The sequence below is a fragment of the Chrysemys picta genome, chromosome 12 (assembly GCF_011386835.1).
Source record: "Chrysemys picta bellii isolate R12L10 chromosome 12, ASM1138683v2, whole genome shotgun sequence".
NCBI classification, from domain to species: domain Eukaryota; kingdom Metazoa; phylum Chordata; order Testudines; family Emydidae; genus Chrysemys; species Chrysemys picta.
This window is the reverse complement of record NC_088802.1, coordinates 42,038,762-42,055,974: the sequence shown is the minus strand read 5'-3', so window position 1 is coordinate 42,055,974 and position 17,213 is coordinate 42,038,762. Positions and strand designations below refer to the sequence as shown.

The 17,213-nt window shown below is 48.7% G+C and overlaps 1 protein-coding gene and 1 long non-coding RNA gene across 2 annotated transcripts in view; both read right to left on the bottom strand.

Moving 5' to 3' along the window:
* EVPL (envoplakin) overlaps positions 1-17,024 on the bottom strand; it is a 57,760-nt gene extending 40,736 nt beyond the window's left edge. The window contains exon 1 of the mRNA XM_024101671.3: positions 16,800-17,024. Coding sequence (XP_023957439.2) covers positions 16,800-16,885 — 86 coding nt within the window. The 5' untranslated portion in view covers positions 16,886-17,024. The remainder of the gene's footprint in view (positions 1-16,799) is intronic.
* On the bottom strand, positions 8,819-11,571 carry LOC135974791 (uncharacterized). Its single transcript, XR_010591874.1, has 2 exons — positions 11,435-11,571; positions 8,819-10,268 (listed from the first exon to the last, which is right to left on the bottom strand). It is a non-coding gene; the product is annotated as an uncharacterized LOC135974791 (long non-coding RNA).
* Positions 17,025-17,213: the final 189 nt, after the last annotated feature.

Here is a 17,213-nt window from a genome sequence, read left to right as displayed (position 1 = left end):
ATCTTCCCTACCAATTAGTAACATCATCTATTGAAAGGAGGAAAGGGAAAGCACCTTCCCAGTTAGGTAGCAATACCGGTGCCTTTGGACCTTTCGATCACGTAGTTCAATTACATAAGGAAAAGGAAGCAGGAGGTTCTGAGTTGTGTTCCCAGCTCTACCAGACTCACTAGGTGAACTTAGACAAGCAATCCAGCCTCTCAAAATGGGGGTAATGCTCCTGCTTTCTCTCACAGGTACAGCAGCCATACTACTTATCAAGGGAAGACCAGAGGTAAATATATAGACCAAGCCTCCCTTTTAAAGGGCCATCACCCACAATGTGTTATGTACGCTACAAAATCATACGTTTCTATCACAGCATCTGATCCTTTACTTCACTGCTGGAAAACATACTCTCCTCTGATCAGCTGCTTCTTAATAACGATCATGGGGCATACAGCACCAGGTAAATAGCACCCCTTAAAACCAGAACGGGTGGCAACCCCAACTCCGAGGAGCGTTGAGAAGCTGGAGTCAGTGTTTCTGAAGCACCATAAGTAAAACAGACAGGCACGGTAGCCACGTGTAATACAATTTAAAACCTGGCTCCTGCTAAGCCAGTTAATAAAATGGATGGTGCAGCGGGTGTGGATGTGGGATTAAAATGGTTCCAAAAGTAGTAGTTTTTTTTTAAATGATGTTCACCGCTAGGTCAAAGAAGGTTATAGATTGGTTTAGGAGGAGCCATAGGATGCAATTCTGATCCCACTGAAGTCAATGAGACTTTTGCCATTGACTTCAACAGGGCCAGGATTTCCCCCCTGGTTCTTAGACAGAGCTAGTGTAAATTGGCCTTGGTAACATAATCCTTCCTTGAGCAACAGAGTATACTGTGGAGGCTCTGTACTCCCCAAAAGACTCTGCACAGGGGTACAGAAGGCCCCAGCTTTTTATAATTTGTATTACAATGGCACCTAGGGGTCCCCATGCAGATAAAAATCCCATTTAGAGGCAGTGATGCCTAGTGAATAGAGCCCTGGACTGGGACTTGGGAGAGCTGCGTTCTATTCCCTTTTCTGCCACTTGGCTGCTGGGTGACCTCGGACAAGTCATGTCATCTCTCTGTGCCTCGGTTTCCCTATCTGTAAAATGGGGCTAATGATACTGACCTCCTTTGTAAAGTGCTTTCAGACCTATGGATGACAAGATATTATTGGGCCAGGTGCTGCACAAACACCTAGTAAGAGCCAATCCCTGATCTGAGAAGCTTACAGTCTAAATTGTGTGTCTTAAAAATGGAAGGAAATCTGAAAATCCACCCAAAGGGGAGATTTTTAAGGCATTTAGGGCCTGATTCTCCCACCTTGGACCTTGTGCTGTCAATTGCTCAAAGAGGGTGCAAAGCATGCTCAGTCCCATGTGATTGCATTTTGTACCCACTTTCTACAGGTATCTTGGGTTAAAATTTATACAAGTCAGTGGAGACTCAGGCCTCTTGCTATTCAAGGGGTAAAACTAGAAGGAATGAGGGAAAATATGTACTACCAAAAATACTTTTTGAAAGTTGTACAGGCACAGAGGGGGCAGAAATACAAAAAAAATAGTCAGGTAGCTGGACATGCTTTCCTGGGCTGCTCTCCTCCCAGAATATTTTCACGTCTAATCAATCAGTCACATGACAGTTGGGAGTGCAGCAGTAGAAATTCCTGATCTGCTGGCCTTTAAGTTACTAAAATGTTTCTGTGTCTCTCCACAACACACTCAACAAAACGCCCCTGCAGTTTTTCTTCCCAGCTGGATCCAATCTTGGATTGAGCCCTCTTTTAAAGTAAGTCTCTTGACAAGAGAATGGCCCTATAAACACCTTTCCGCTCCAGCGGCAGGAAGCGCCTGTCCCATGCACTGCGTGTGGGGGGGAAAGAGAAACAGGGCTAATCTCAGAATTGGTGCAAAGAATTACAAGCATCTCAGCCGAGCGCTCTTTGCCAGCTAGGTTAGGGCGTGGCACTGATCGGAGAGAACAGCAAACCATGCTCTGGTGTGCAGTTCCTGGAGTCGTTTTCAGCGGCAAGAATAGGGACCTGGCCCTGTGCTGAATGGTTAGCCAGAGAGTGGTGCTGCCTTTGAGCTAGGGGGCAACTGGTAAAGATATTGATGTAATGTTTTGGTTAACAAACAAGACTTCCGCGTGTACTGCTTGAAAGAGGAAGCCTTTCCCTTTGTGAGCCCCAGTGAATGCTGAGTATTAATACAGCAGGTTTAAGACAAACAAAAGGAAGTATTTCTTCACACAGTGCACAGTCAACCTGTGGAACTCTTTGCCAGAGGATGTTGTGAAGGCCAAGAACATAACAGGTTCAAAAAAGAACTAGATAAGTTCATGGAGGATCAATGGCTATTAGCCAGGATGGGCAGGGATGGTGTCCCTAGCCTCTGTTTGCCAGAAGCAGGAATGGGCCACAGGGGATTGATCACTTGATGATTGCCTGTTCTGTTCAGTCCCTCTGAAGCACCTGGCACTGGCCACTGTTGGAAGACAGAACATGGGGCTAGATGGACCATTGGTCTGACCCAGTATGGCCATCCTTATGTACAAATCCTGGGGCTGGATTCTGTATGAACAGCCACTACACAGGCGTTTGGAAAGAGTTCAAGACAAAGAAAGGTGATTGGGGCCTCTGGAAGCCACCGCAATACACATGGTTACAAAGAACTTCTCACTAGGGTATTATTTTGCCGTCTGTAGTGAAGGATTGCTAAGCACTTAGCCTCCATTCAGCCTCACGTTGTCCCCGGGAGGTTTGTATTACCCTCAGTCTCAGCTGTGAAAAGTGAAGTGCCGAGAGGTTAAAGGGTACACGGTGCTGTCTGTGCCCAGGCCTGCGTCGGAGCAACATGATCCCTTGGAACGGAGCAACTTGCTCCCCTAGCACAGCAAGCCAGTGCATGGGGAAGAAGGCCATGCCTCCTCTTCCTCATGCCCTGTGGGTGATTTACACCACTGGGAGCACATGGAAGGACGGGCCTGAAATTGTTCCTTGGCCTTGAGTGGCGCACACCTGAAAAGAGGGAGGTTCCTGCTTTGCCCTCTGCCCACCTCTGGTATGGGTCAGTCTGTCTCTTGCTCACACTGAATTCCCACTGAACCCCATAGAGACTCCAACTACTCGCAAAGGACGGTATGGCTCAGTCAGAGCAAAGGTTGGTAGAACCAGGCCCTTAGACCCAGCTCCTCAAAAGGTATTTAGGGCCCTAACTCCTATTGATTTCCATATCATCTATATCTATCTTTGAGGATTTGATGAGTTCCCCACCGTGAATCGGTGATGGAACCAGGGATAAAGCAAGACCCCCCCTCCCCAATCTACCCAACACTATTTTCCTCTTAATTATGCCCCCTTCTGCCGTACTTACCCTTCTCTTCAGGGCTAGATAAATATTTCTTTCCTTTGGCTAGTATCCCTTATCTGCTGCAGGGAGCGGTAGGAGACCCGGAGGAGAAAGGTGGCAGCAGTTCTTTTCATGAGAGATCTTTAGTCTTTGGCCTTCTCACCTGTGGCTGATGCAGCAGTTTCCCTGTTCTGTGAAATCTAGTTTTGACTTTGGTAAAATTGCAGGTATATTTAGCGGTTATGGAAGCAAAGGACTGAGAGCAGAGGGAAGTTCCAGGTCTGCAGTATTGGGAACGGTCCTTTTAATTGGTTTAGCTTCTCCCACAGGAAGTCTGGGGGAGGGAGGTTGCAGCAGTCCCTGTCCTGGTAGATGGAGGCAGTTGGAACCTCATGACAGAATACAGAGGATTTCATTCAAGCACCTAGGGCGCAGCGTGATTAGTGATCAGCACCTTATATCACTGTGCCAAAGCACCTCAGGTCCTGACCTGTATCAACCAGTGCTGATGAAGTTGTAGGCCTTTCTGGGCAGCTGCGGTGGTTTTGTAATACGGCCATAGACCAGACAGGGACAAGGAATTGTTAATGCACATTTTTATGCTCTTGTAAGGCCTAGAAGTCCAGTCCACATTGAGATCCTATTCTGGTAGATGCCATGCAAACAGAAGGTGACAAGGTCCTTATTTAGGAAGGAAACACAAGCTTGTTTTTTGGCTTGTGAGCCAAACAGATCTTGGCCCCATTCTTCCACAGGAGCATTACCCCCTTGCCCAGGGCTGACTCTGGCTTTCTGGCCTCCCCAAGCAAAAAAAAACCACACACCACTCCTGCGGCACGGCTGTAGCCAGGGTGCAGGGGGACTCCCTGCGCTGCAGATGTGCCCCGGCTAGTGGGGGGAGGGGGAAGGGAGTGGGGGGGGAGAGAGAAGGGGGGCGGCCAGGGCTTCAGCGGGGCGCTGCCACGCGGCCCCTCCCACCGTGCCCCTTGCTGGGAGGGCTCCGCACCACTCTGGTCGGCTGGGAGGGAAGGACGCGGGCTGCCCTGCCAGGCTTGCTGCAGGGCGCTCCCATCCTCCGCGCCACTGTTCCCTACAGGGCGGCCGGAGCAGAACACCACCCCAAAAAAAAAAAGCGGCCATGCCACCCTAGGATTGGGCAGAATGCCACCTCCTACAAGCTGCCGCCCCGGCTGGTGCCTGGAACCGGCCCTGCCCTTGCCACCGAAGTGCACAGGGGGTGTCTAAAATCAAGCAAGGGAAGCTGCTGTACATAATAGCTGAGTGCCTTGATTATACATAAGGGCTGAGGGCCTGGGTTCTCCTGGCCCTGTTTTTATGGTTACACCTCCACCATGGCAGAGCCGCACCCCCAGGATGCCTTCCAGCTGCAGGTGTACCAGGGCATTCCGGAAGGGCTGAAGCCCAGTTCAGGGAGGGGGAGATTATTTCCAAGGCACAGTACTGTGGGTGGGGTTAGGACAACTAGCTGAACTGGTATAGCTGTAGTACCTGTAACTTCCTGTGCAGTGGGCAGAAACCGTTGTAGGCTGCACCGGTTCAACAGGCCCTGACTTACCGTAACTCCGCACAAGTGTTGCAAACAGGCCTTGTAAACACACCAGCTCCACTGCTGGGCGTGGGCACAAGACAGCAGGCAGACACTGAGCTCCAAGTGCCTTCCAGCCAACGCTTTCCTGCAGCATCTTTTCCCCTCCTATAGACAGCGTGATAGCACTGTTGGGGATGTTTGACATCAGGCAGCAGAATTGGTTCAGGCACAGGGAGCCCAGGGCCCAACCCTGCAAGGAGGTTTGGCATCAGAAAATGGCAATCAACTGGGAAGTGGGTGAACCTTTAATAAGTATAGCAGGGAGGGCACTGGTGGAGATACTCAGCAAATTGGTACCAGCATATCCTGCCCAAACATGGCAAAGTCCTGCCATCTCTCGGTAGCAGAGTGTGATGGGGTGCCTGCCCCACACTGGGCTCTAAGGGGTTAAGAGAGCCCCTGAGGAGGCTGTCAATCAGAGAGGGGCTGCGAGGAGCAGCCAATCAGGGCTGGGCTGACCCATATAAGAAGGGCTGCAGAACAGAGCAGCTTCAGTCACTGGCTGCCTTGCAGGCTGAAGACAAACACATACCCTGGACAGAGCAGTGCTGCTGGCAGAGACCTGGGGAGCTAAAGGCAGCTCCTGGTGGGCTGCAGAGATCTGCAGGCTGAGGCCCTGAGGCAAGGGCAAAGAGGGTGCTGGGGCCGTGGGGAAGTGGCCCAGGGAAAGTTACTGAGGAGTCAGAGGGGGCGCTACAAGCAGTGGCCATCGACAGGGTCACTGGGCCGGGACCTGGAGTAGTGGGCAGGCCTGGGTCTCCTCCCCCTTTACTACTGAGGAAGTAGCTGGACTAAGGAAATGTGAAACTCCCCTGGAAGGGGGGAAGCACAGAGTACGCCACAGCTGGAGGGCTGTGTCATGAAGAGGACACTGAAGTCCTGGGAATGACATGGGTCCCTGGAGCAGAAGTTACTGTGGCAAGATACCACCAGAACAGAGCACACTGGCTAGCAGAGCTGATCCCTGGGACATCCAGCAGGGGGTGCCGCAGTGGAGAGTCTCACACCATCACAGACACAAAACCAATCCCGGACTAGAGCTGGGAACAGCTCACTTCTATGGAGGGTTAGTTTGCTGGTTATATTGCAAGTTGCTTGGTATTCAGATCTGCTGAAACATTCCTAAAATAAGCACTGCACTGGCTCTTCCAGACCACGTTGATACCTCAGAGGTATCAGGGAACGTATTGGCTCTCTGAATTTGCTGGAATTGGTACTGGTGCCCTCAACCGGGAAGTGCCTGCAGAGGTTTTCTTAATGATGGAGCTATACTACTTGCATTTTTATTGGGCCTTCAAGGGTAATGAATCTTTAAGTGCTTTACACAGTTAGTGACATAAGCTACACCCAGCAATCTCCATTAGAACATAAGAATGGCCATACTGGGTCAGACCAAAGGTCCATTGATCTAGCCCAGTATCCTGTCTTCTGACAGTGGCCAATGCCAGAGAATAGCAATAGTTAATACATCTAGGCCTGGTCTACACTACGAGTTTAGGTCGAATTTAGCAGCGTTAAATCGAATTAAGCCTGGACACGTCCACACGACGAAGCCCTTTTTTTCCCGATTTAAAGGGCCCTTTAAACCGGTTTCTTTACTCCACCTCCGACGAGGGGATTAGCGCTAAAAATCGGCCTTTGCTGCAATCGGTCGGATTTGGGGTAGTGGGGATGGAATTTAATGTTATTGGCCTCTGGGAGCTATCCCACAGTGCTTCATTGTGACCGCTCTGGACAGCACTCTCAACTCAGATGCACTGACCAGGTAGACAGGAAAAGCCCTGCAAACTTTTGAATTTCATTTCCTGTTTGCCCAGCATGGAGAGCACAGGTGACCACGCAGAGCTCCTCAGCACAGGTAACAATGATGGAGTCCCAGGATCGCAAAAGAGCACCAGCATGGACTGAACGGGAAGTACGGGATCTGCTCGCCATATGGAGAGATGAATCAGTGCTAGCTGAACTCCGTAGCAGTAAATGAAATGGCAAAATATTAGAAAAAGTCTCAAAGGCCATGAAGGACAGAGGCCATAACAGGGATGCACAGCAGTGCCGCGTGAAAATTAAGGAGCTACGGCAAGCCTACCACAAAGCCAGAGAGGCAAACGGAAGGTCCGGGGCAGAGCCACAAACATGCTGCTTTTACGCAGAGCTGCATGTCATGCTAGGGGATGCAGCCACCACTACCCCAACCGTGTGCTTTGACTCCATCAATGGAGAATCATGCAACAGGGAAGCGGGTTCGGGGTACAAGGAAGATGATGATGAAGACAATGAAGATAGCTCACAGCAATGAAGTGGAGAAACTGGTTTCCCCAAACAGCCAGGATATGTTTATCACCCTGGACCTGGAACCAGTAACCCCTGAACTCACCCAAGGCGTGCTCCCAGACCCTGAGGGCACACAAGGGACCTCTGGTGAGTGTACCTTTGTAAATATTACACATGGTTTAAAAGCAAGCGTGTTTAATGATTAATGATTAATTGGCCCTGGCAATCGCGGCCAGTACAGCTACTGGAAAAGTCTTAACATGTATGGGGATGGAGCGGAAATCCTCCAGAAAGCTCTCCTTCATGTACTCCCAAAGCCTTTGCAAAAGGTTTCTGGGGAGGGCTGCCTTATCCCGTCCGCCATGGTAGGACACTACCACGCCAAGCCAGTAGCACGTAGTCTGGAATCATTGCATAACAAAGCATGGCAGCGTATAGTCCCGGTGTTTGCTGGCATGCAGACAACATCCATTCCTTATCTCTCTGTTATCCTCAGGAGAGTGATATAATTCACAGTCACCTGGTTGAGATGGGGTGATTTTATTAAGGGGACATTCAGAGGTGCCCGTTCCTGCTCGGCTGAACAGAAATGTTCCTCGCTGTTAGCCACGCGGTAGGGGGGTGGGGTGAAGTGATCATCCCAGAGAATTGGGTGTGTGTGTGTGTGTTGGGTTTGTGCTGCATGTTAACCCGGAAACCGCAGCCCCTCCTTTTACATTGCAAACCCATTTTAAATGGCCAACCCAATGGGTGCTTGGTATGGGAAATGAGGGTGCTAGGTATGGGAAATGAGGGTGCTACCATGACTGCCTGCAAGCCAAAATCTGTTGCCTGGCACTGCATGAGTGATCTCTCACACTAAACCGGCAGGCCCTCAATATAAGAGGAAAAATGCGACCTTGTAACGAAAGCACGTGCTGTGTAATGTGAACAGCAAAATTTAATGTGAAAGAGTGTACCCATTGTTCTCTAAAATGTGTCTTTTTTAAACCACCTCTCCCTTCTCCTCCACCAGCTGCAAATGTTTCTCCTTCACAGAGGAGAGTGAAGATTAGGAGGAGGAAACGGCGGACTCGGGATGATATGTTCTCGGAGCTCCAGCTGTCCTCCCATGCTGACAGAGCACAGCAGAATGCATGGAGGCAGTCAATGTCAGAGTGCAAAAAAGCACAATATGAATGAGAGGAGAGGTGGCGGGCTGAAGAGGATAGGTGGCGTCAGCTTGCTGACAGAAGGCAAGAGTCGATCAAACTGATATGCTCCAGCATATGGTTGAGCTGCAGGAAAGGCAACAGGAGCAGAGACCGCCGCTACAGCCCCTGTGTAACCAACAGCCCTCCTCCCCAAGTTCCATAGCCTCCTCATCCAGACGCCCAAGAACGTGGTGGGGGGGCCCCCTCCGGCCACCCAGTCACTCCACCCCAGATGATTGCCGAGCATCAGAAGGCTGACCTTCAATAAATGTTAAAGTTTTAAACTGCAGTGTGTCCTTTTCCTTCCCTCCTCCTGGGCTACGTTGGCAGTTATCCCCCTCGTTGTGTGATGAATTAATAAAGAATGCATGAATGTGAAATAACCATGACTTTATTGCCTCTGCAAGTGGTGCTCGAAGGGGGGAGGGGAGGGTGGTTAGTTTACAGGGAAGTAGAGTGAACCGGGGAGGGCGGGGGCGGAGGGTTCATCAATGAGAAACAAACAGAAGTTTCACACCATAGGCTGGCCAGTCACAAAACTCGTTTTCAAAGCTTCTCTGATGCGCACCGCGCCCTGCTGTACTCTAATTGCCCTGGTGTCTGGCTGAGTGTAATCAGCGGTCAGGCGATTTGCCTCAACCTCCCACCCCACCATAAATGTCTCCCCCTTACTCTCTCAGATATTGTGGAGCGCACAGCAAGCAGCAACAATTGGAATATTGGCTTCGCTGAGGTCTATCCGAGTCAGTGAACTCCGCCAGCGCGCTTTTAAACGTCCAAATGCACATTCCACCACCATTCGGCACTTGCTCAGCCTATAATTGAACAGGTCCTGACTACTGTCCAGGCTGCCTGTGTACGGCTTCATGAGCCATGGCATTAAGGGGTAGGCTGGGTCCCCAAGGATAACGATAGACATTTCAACATCCCCAACGGTTATTTTCTGGTCTGGGAAGAAAGTCCCTTCCTCCAGTTTTTGAAACAGACCAGAGTTCCCGAAAACGTGAGCATCATGTACCTTTCCTGGCCATCCCACGTTGATGTTAGTGAAACATCCCTTGTGATCCACCAGGGCTTGCAGCAGCATTGAAAAGTACCCCTTGCGGTTTATGTACTCGGTGGCTTGGTGCTCCGGTGACAAGATAGACGGAACCCATATCCCTATTGCCCCACCACAGTTTGGGAAGCGTGCAGGTCATAGTGGATGGCTTTGCTGCAATGGGATTCCCAGAGTCACTACCCTTGATATCAGCAAGTCTTTGATTGTGTTGGCTACTTGGATCACAGCAGCCCCCACAGTAGATTTGCCCACTCCAAATTGATTCCCGACTGACTGGTAGCTGTCTGGCGTTGCAAGCTTCCACACAGCTATCACCACTCGCTTCTCAACTGTGAGGGCTGCTCTCATCCTGGTATTCTGGCGCTTCAGGGCAGGGGAAAACGAGTCAAAGTTCCATGAAAGTGCCCTTACGCATGCGAAAGTTTCGCAGCCACTGGGAATCGTCCCACACCTGCAACACGATGCGGTCCCACCAGTCTGTGCTTCTTTCCCGGGCCCAGAATCGGCGTTCCATGGCATGAACCTGCCCCAGTAACACCATGATTTGCACATTACTGGGGCCTGTACTTTGTGAGAGATCTATGTCCATGTCAATTTCCTCATCACTCTCGTCGCCGCGCTGCAATCGCCTCCTTGCCTGGTTTTGCTTTGGTATGTTCTGGCTCTGCATATGCTCCAGGACAATGTGCGTGGTGTTCATAGTGCTCATAATTGCTGCGGTGATCTGAGCGGGCTCCATGATCCCAGTGCTATGGCGTCTGGGCTGAAAAAAAAGGCGCGAAACTATTGTCTGACGGAGGGAGGGAGGGAGGGGCGAGTGACAACATGGCTTACAGGCACAGGGAATTAAAATCAACAAAGGTGGCTGTGCATCAGGGAGAAACAAACAACCGTCACACAGAATGGCCCCCCCCAAAGATTGAACTCAAAACCCTGGGTTTAGCAGGCCGTTGATTTCATGGAGGGAGGGTGAAGCAAATGAATACAGAACAAATCTGGTCCATCTATTTTTTAGATCTTAAGCTGGCAGCAGATGGTGCAGCATGACTGATAGCCATCGGCATCTTCTGGGTGCTTGGCAGAAGATGCTGTACAACTGCTAGCCATCATCGTCAAGACGGTTCAATAGGACTGCTGGCAGGACTGAGTCTCCAGGAGACAAAACATGTCTGCCCAGATGCCTCTGATCGAACTCACTGAGGAATTAGACGACGATGGATACCATCTACTGCCAAAAGGCAAGGAGCTGCTGCTGTATAGCAATGCAGTACCACGTCTGCCGGCACCCAGATGACATATGGTGACGGTGAGCTGAGCTGAGCGGGCTCCATGCTTACCGTGGTATGTTGTCTGCACAGGTAACCCAGGTAAAAAGGCGTGAATAGATTGTCTGCCATTGCTCTGACAGAGGGGGAGGGGCCTGACGACATGTACCCAGAACCCCCCGCAACACTGTTTTTGCATCAGGCATTGGGATCTCAACCCAGAATTCCAATGGGTGGCGGAGACTGCGGGAACTGTGGGATAAGCTACCCACAGTGCAACGCTCCGGAAGTCTACGCTAGCCTCGGTACTGTGGATGCGGTCCGCCGACTTAATGCACTTCGAGCATTTTATATGGGGACACACACAATCAACTGTATAAAACAGATTTCTATAAAACCGCTTCTATAAATTTGACATAATTTCGTAGTGTAGACATACCCCTAGTGTTCTGCGTACACACAGCAGAGCTAGCCAGGAAATCTTATTCCTGTCCCCATGAGCCTTCAAGACTGACTTTCTTCCCCATCCTAGATTTTAAACCAAAAGTTGAAATCTCAGACATTTTGGTGACCAGATAATTTGACTCGCATTGAGTAGCATCTTACTCCATGAGCAGTCTCAATGACTTCAGTAGGACTCTTCATAGAATTAAGGGCTACTCACCAGGAGTAAGGTAACCGCTTCTAGTCCTTTCACCCCAAAGGGGCAGGGGGTGGTTCAGGAGTTCAGTGCATCCCAGGGACAGCAGCACAGGTGCTGGGAAAAAGAGCTGACAAAGCAGAACCGGCCAACAGTTGTTGGGGAAAAATGAGGTGATTGGAGTAGTGAACCTGACCAGCCACTATAGCACCAGGGCATGGTCCTCCTCCCCACATTGCAAATCAGAAGCAACGCCAGCGAGGGCAATGGAGTTACCCCGGCAGAGGCTGATGCAATCAGACCTGTTGTCTAATCTACAGGACACCTGTTTACAACGGGGACACTTTTCAAAAGCACTGGAGTGACTGAGGCGCTAGAATCCTGCTGAATTTCTATGACACTTGGGCTAAAACTCTCAAAAGCTCCCAAATCACCCAGGTGCTGGTGTCCCCATTTCTGCCAGCTTTGCAAAGTTAAACAGATGCCAACCCTGGAGCACAGCATCTGCCTGCAGTGCCTGTCATTTCTCCTCCCTTTTTGTCCCCGCGGTGCTGTTTTTATTCAACCCAACAGGAACCCTTACAAACTAGCTCTAAAAACAGCCAATCTATTAAAATTGCTGCACCAGTAAGAAAACAGGACACCTATTCTATTTCTCCGTCCTGCCATCATTATGCAATTTAAAGTCTCCAAATGCTCAAGTCATTTCTTCCCCCCCCTTTAACGACTGGAAAGTCCAGAAGCAGCAGCCCTACGGGACAAAGACTAGGAGATTGCAGGATTGATTTATTCAGTGCTCTGAGCAGCATGAAAGTGACTGAGCGCAGTGCTTTGATTTTTCTCAAGCTGATCAAATGCTGGACTGAGGACACAGCAGAGTTTTACATGGTTGCAAGACAGACCTCCAGGGATGGATTCAGCCTGGAAATTGAACTAGCTGTCTTCAAAGACAGTAGTTCCTCTGGTGAAGTTCAATGTCTCAGTACAATTAATTGAAGATAAAGGAAGACTTGGAAGACTGAACTTCCCGCCACCTCTAGCTGCACTTTGCAGGCCCAATCTAACCCCCAAGAAAGGCTTCTATTGACTTCAATGGAGCTTGACCCTACACAGCAATGAAATCAAGCTTTATTGCAAGCTGGATCAAACTCTTGGACCCTGAAGAGTCTTTTCCAAACTCCAAAAGAAGCAGAATCCATTCAAGCAGTGTTCTTTTAAGGCCCTGTGGCTCATGCGCTGGGCGCTTCGCTTGTCGGTATTGGCTGCAGATGGGTCTTCTGTTGGGTGTGCCCTTGCATCCCTCCCCCTTTCAAAAAATGATTTGAGTCTGACAGACTGGCCGGCACTGCAGGTTATGACAAGAGAACAGGATTCAGCCAGCCTCAGATCCTCCCTTTCTAAACTTGCACTTGAAAAGACAAGGTATAAAAACAAAACCAACAAAGCCGTCTGTGGATGCAGAGTGTGTGACACTAGATACAAACTGGCTATAGCTCTTTTAGTCCAAAACCTGTTCAGGGGAACCACCAAATCCTGCTTCTTCACACAACAAAATTCTTTCCAACACCCCATCTATCAGTCGCACAATCCAGCCTTTTAGGCAGCCTACCTCTAATGCCTATAGGCATCAGAGCCCTTCCACATTCTTTTCCCAGCACATCTCATGCACCCCCTGCTGTTTACTCATTACAGCTTCCCTCACTCTCCTCCCATCCTAAGCCGTTGAGCCTGTAGCCAGGACATCCACCTGAATTCTCCATAGCTCCTTGTGCCATAGCCTGATTATTATTCCCCCATCAGATTGCAAGAAGCCACACTTTTCCCTCAGTTAGGAGGCTGCAGTAGTGCTGAATGAATCCAGTAATATGTTGTACATCTACAGTAGCTTGCAGCAAAGGATCTCAAAACACTTTGGAAAACTTGCCCCTATTTAAATAGTGTTAGCTGGTGCCTCTTGGCTTGGCATTAGTTGACCAGCTTGCTTATGTGAACTGTCCCATGAACTTGGTAAAGAGATCTGCTCCAATCAAGGTGTGACCTAAGCCAATTAACCATACAACGGGAGAGAGAATTAAACCTTTAGGCCAGGTGTCCATGCATGCCTTAAGCCGGTTAGTGCAACATTCCTGTGCAATGGAAGGCAAATGAAGTAAAACAAAAATGAAAAGTGCACTTCAAAGGAGGAAGTTGGCATTAGGATTATTCTGAGACGGTCTATGAAATCAATATCCTTTTGTAGACCCAGTGCTTTTTGATAACAGACAAGAGCTAGGTATTACTATTTATCTAGCGCTTTTCATCAGGAGATCTCAAAGCACTTTACAAAGGTCAGTAGCATTAGCTCCATTTTAAAAATGGGGAAACTGAGGCATGGGGGGACATGATTTGCTCAAGGTCACCAAGCAGGTCAGTGGCAGAGATATGAATAGAAGGCAGGTCTCAAATCCCAGTCTGTTGTGCTGTCCACTAGGACACACTGCCTTCTCCATAGAGGAGGCTGGCCTAAGCATTCTTTGAGGATGTTAGGTCAAGCCTGCAGATAGGCCAAGAAGGAATAAGCCAGCCTGTAGCCAGTTCCATGCTGTGGAAAGATGGACAGTAGATTAATCAGGTACTGACATAGGGCCATCAGAAAGCAAGATGTATTCTCACCCCGAGATAGATTTTGCTGCAAAGACAACAGAAATACAGGAGCTACTGGGTAGCCTGTTGCTTTGCCCAATCATGAGACACACACAAAGGCACTCACAATGACGAGGAAGTTCTGGAAATGTGGCTCCATGGAGTAACCCGGGGGGGGGGGGGAGGAGAGAATCAGCCTTTCCCAAGAAAAGAAATATGGGCCTGACTTGAATAGTTTACAGCCTAATACAAAGGGCAGCAGTTTAAGGAAGGGAGGGCATGGTGCTATCATGGCTAAAAAGGCCCCTGTTAAGGATGGTTTTGAAGTTAGAAAATGTAAAATGTATATAACAAACATGACAGATCAAAGCGCAGAGACAATGGCACCGCATGTTCCTTCGTGACAATCAATGGTAACTATGGTAACAAGTCCATCATTGAATGCATCCAGTATCAGTTAATTCCTTGCCTCTGTGGCCCTCCACCTGCTCCCCTCCCTCCTCACTGCCTGGGAGAACTGCCAATGGACAAATGTGTGAGAGCAGGTGGCTCTCACTGGCCCTCAGAGGCAGCAGAGGGAGGGTTAATTACATCCATGTGCACACTGGGCTCAGGGGCTGGAGTCCAAAAGTGGTTTAATGGGAAGGGAAGTTAGTGAGTATTTACTGAGATTTGTTAACTTTTAACAGCGGAGTTCCTGTGGGCACAGATAATACAGAGGAAAAAATACTCCCATGGGTGTCTCCCTCAGGGCTCCTTCTCCATTTCCTGCATTGCTGGGCACAGGTCAGAGAAGGATGACTAACGTGAAATTTTTAACACTTAAACTCAGGATGCCTAGAGTTAATAACATGAGTCACACAGGGATGCATGTCCTGTACATGTGCACTTCCAGTGCCTTTCATCTGAGACCCTCCAAGTGCTTTCCAAACAGTGGAACCTAAGGAGGAACTCCGTAGACTTCCCGTTTTCCAAATGGGGAAAGGGAGGGACAATGAGGTTCAGGGCTTGATTTTTAATGGCTGCTGCCGCTGAAGTGCTAATGATTGCATCATATCTCAATGGCAGAGAAATAGACAGTAATTCATCCCCTGCCTCCCAGAACTGGCATTCAGTCACCCTCACCCCAGAGTTCACTTGTTTCTGGTTAATTCATGGCTTTGCCTGGGAAAATTAAGCCCCCGATCACCCTCTTCTCAGAGCAGAATGCAAACATTCAAGACATACATATCTACCCTTAGTACATCATCTCCTAGGCTTTAAATAGTCACCACCACCAACGGGTGTCTGCTTCCCATGGTCAGTCTGGGGTTGGGAGCCAGGAACCCCTGAGTTCTAATTCTCACTGTTTGGCCCTGGGCAAGTGACAGTCTGTCTCAGTTTCACCATCTGTACAAGGATACCTCTACCTGCCCTGCAAGGAGAACTATGAGCATGCTTATCTGCAAAGTGAGTCATCCTCTCAGTGACTATTCTCAACATGGGTGTCTAAATGTGGATTGTGACCATGAATTCTATTGTCTAGAGACCAAAGGACATTCTTCTTTGAAAACAGAAATATACCTTTTATAGTACGATGCAACCTTAAATCAGTGGAATTGGAGCAAATTGGATACAACTCCCATCAGAGGAATTGGTGTTATACCCAAAGACACTTGCACATTTTGCAACAAATATTGAATTTGCAACCTGCCCTTCTGTTCTTAAGATCCATTTCTGGATTATGGTGAATTATGTCAATCCCGCGAGAGAAAGCAGGGATTTAGAAAACTTTCACCCTGGTTTACGTGACCAGCAAAGGATCAATTTACACAAGTTTGGAGAAACATTTAGGAGCACGGTAGAGAAGGACAGGCAAGACTACCAGCCCCATAACAGTCAAACTGATACTGCACTTGAGCTTTAATATCATTGGTATCTGAAACGCCACAAAAAGGGTAGGGAGATTGGAGCATTGATTCCACACTGGTGAAGAACCAAGACACCGCTATTTTGACTACAAGCACTATGGGTCTTTTTTCTGGCTGTGTAGAGCACCTAGCCCAATGCGGTCCTGGTCCATGACAATGGCTTCTAGATGGTACCGCAATATTAATAGCTAGTAATCAGCCAACAATTGGGATAGCTTTGCATCAGGACAGGAAAGCGGAACACAAAAATCTCTATTGGAGGCAGGCACACTTAAAAAAAACAAAACAAAAAACACACGCAATGTTTTGCTGAACCTGTTCTTAGTCCAAAGACAAACATGAAAGAGGTTTGTGCACGGGAGAGGCTGTATCACAAACCTGTTCCACATTACCTCTCCCTCTGCATATTTTCTACTGTTTTGGTTCTAGGTGAGGCAGCAAAGAAAAACAATTTGCAGAGGAGACTTTGAACTAGGGTTGGCTGGAAAACAAGAATTCTCTTTCATGAAAAGCTTTGAGGCTTTGACATTTGAGCACCAGACTTTTTTTTTGGTGAAACACCCGACAATAGCCAATAGGCTCTGCCTGATTCGAGACATGAACCTGGGTCTTTCATGTCCCATGTGGGTGGCCTAATCCCTGGGCTATTGGCTACTCTGGGGTGTGGGTTTGTGTCTCCCACTCCAGAAATTCCATCCTGGACCTGAAAAATCTTCCTATGGAAAATTGTCAAAATAATGTTTCAATTTTTTATAAAAAAAATTAAAATCAGCATTTTCCAACAAAAGCATTTAGTAAAAAAAATCCCGAGCCAGCTCTATTTAGGGCCCGTGATTCTTTGCAAGAATTGTACAGACCTTTGCTGCCGGTGGTGTCCTTCCAGAGCAGAGTTCTCCATTGCCTCAGAAAGAATTATATTAGGCGGAGATAAGCTGCTCCACATGGAAATCTGACTGTAAATGGGGACGGAAGGGTATAGATTGTTAGCAGGAGCAAGTTAAGGTAGCCCATTTATGAGCAGTAGCTGTCTCATGTCACAATTTCTAACCAGCCTTTCATCAGGTGGGCTGGAGTTGTGCTCCTGCAGTCAGCAATGCTCACTAGTACCAGCTCTATTTCCTCAATAGAGCACAATGAGAGGGAGGGGAAGAGACTAATAATTTCAAACAGCCACTGACTGTTCCATGCAGCTGAAACAAAGCACAAGGGAAAGAGGAAGTGAAGTACATAGCACACAAAGCAGCAGTCTAGAATTCCTTTGGAGGAACAAT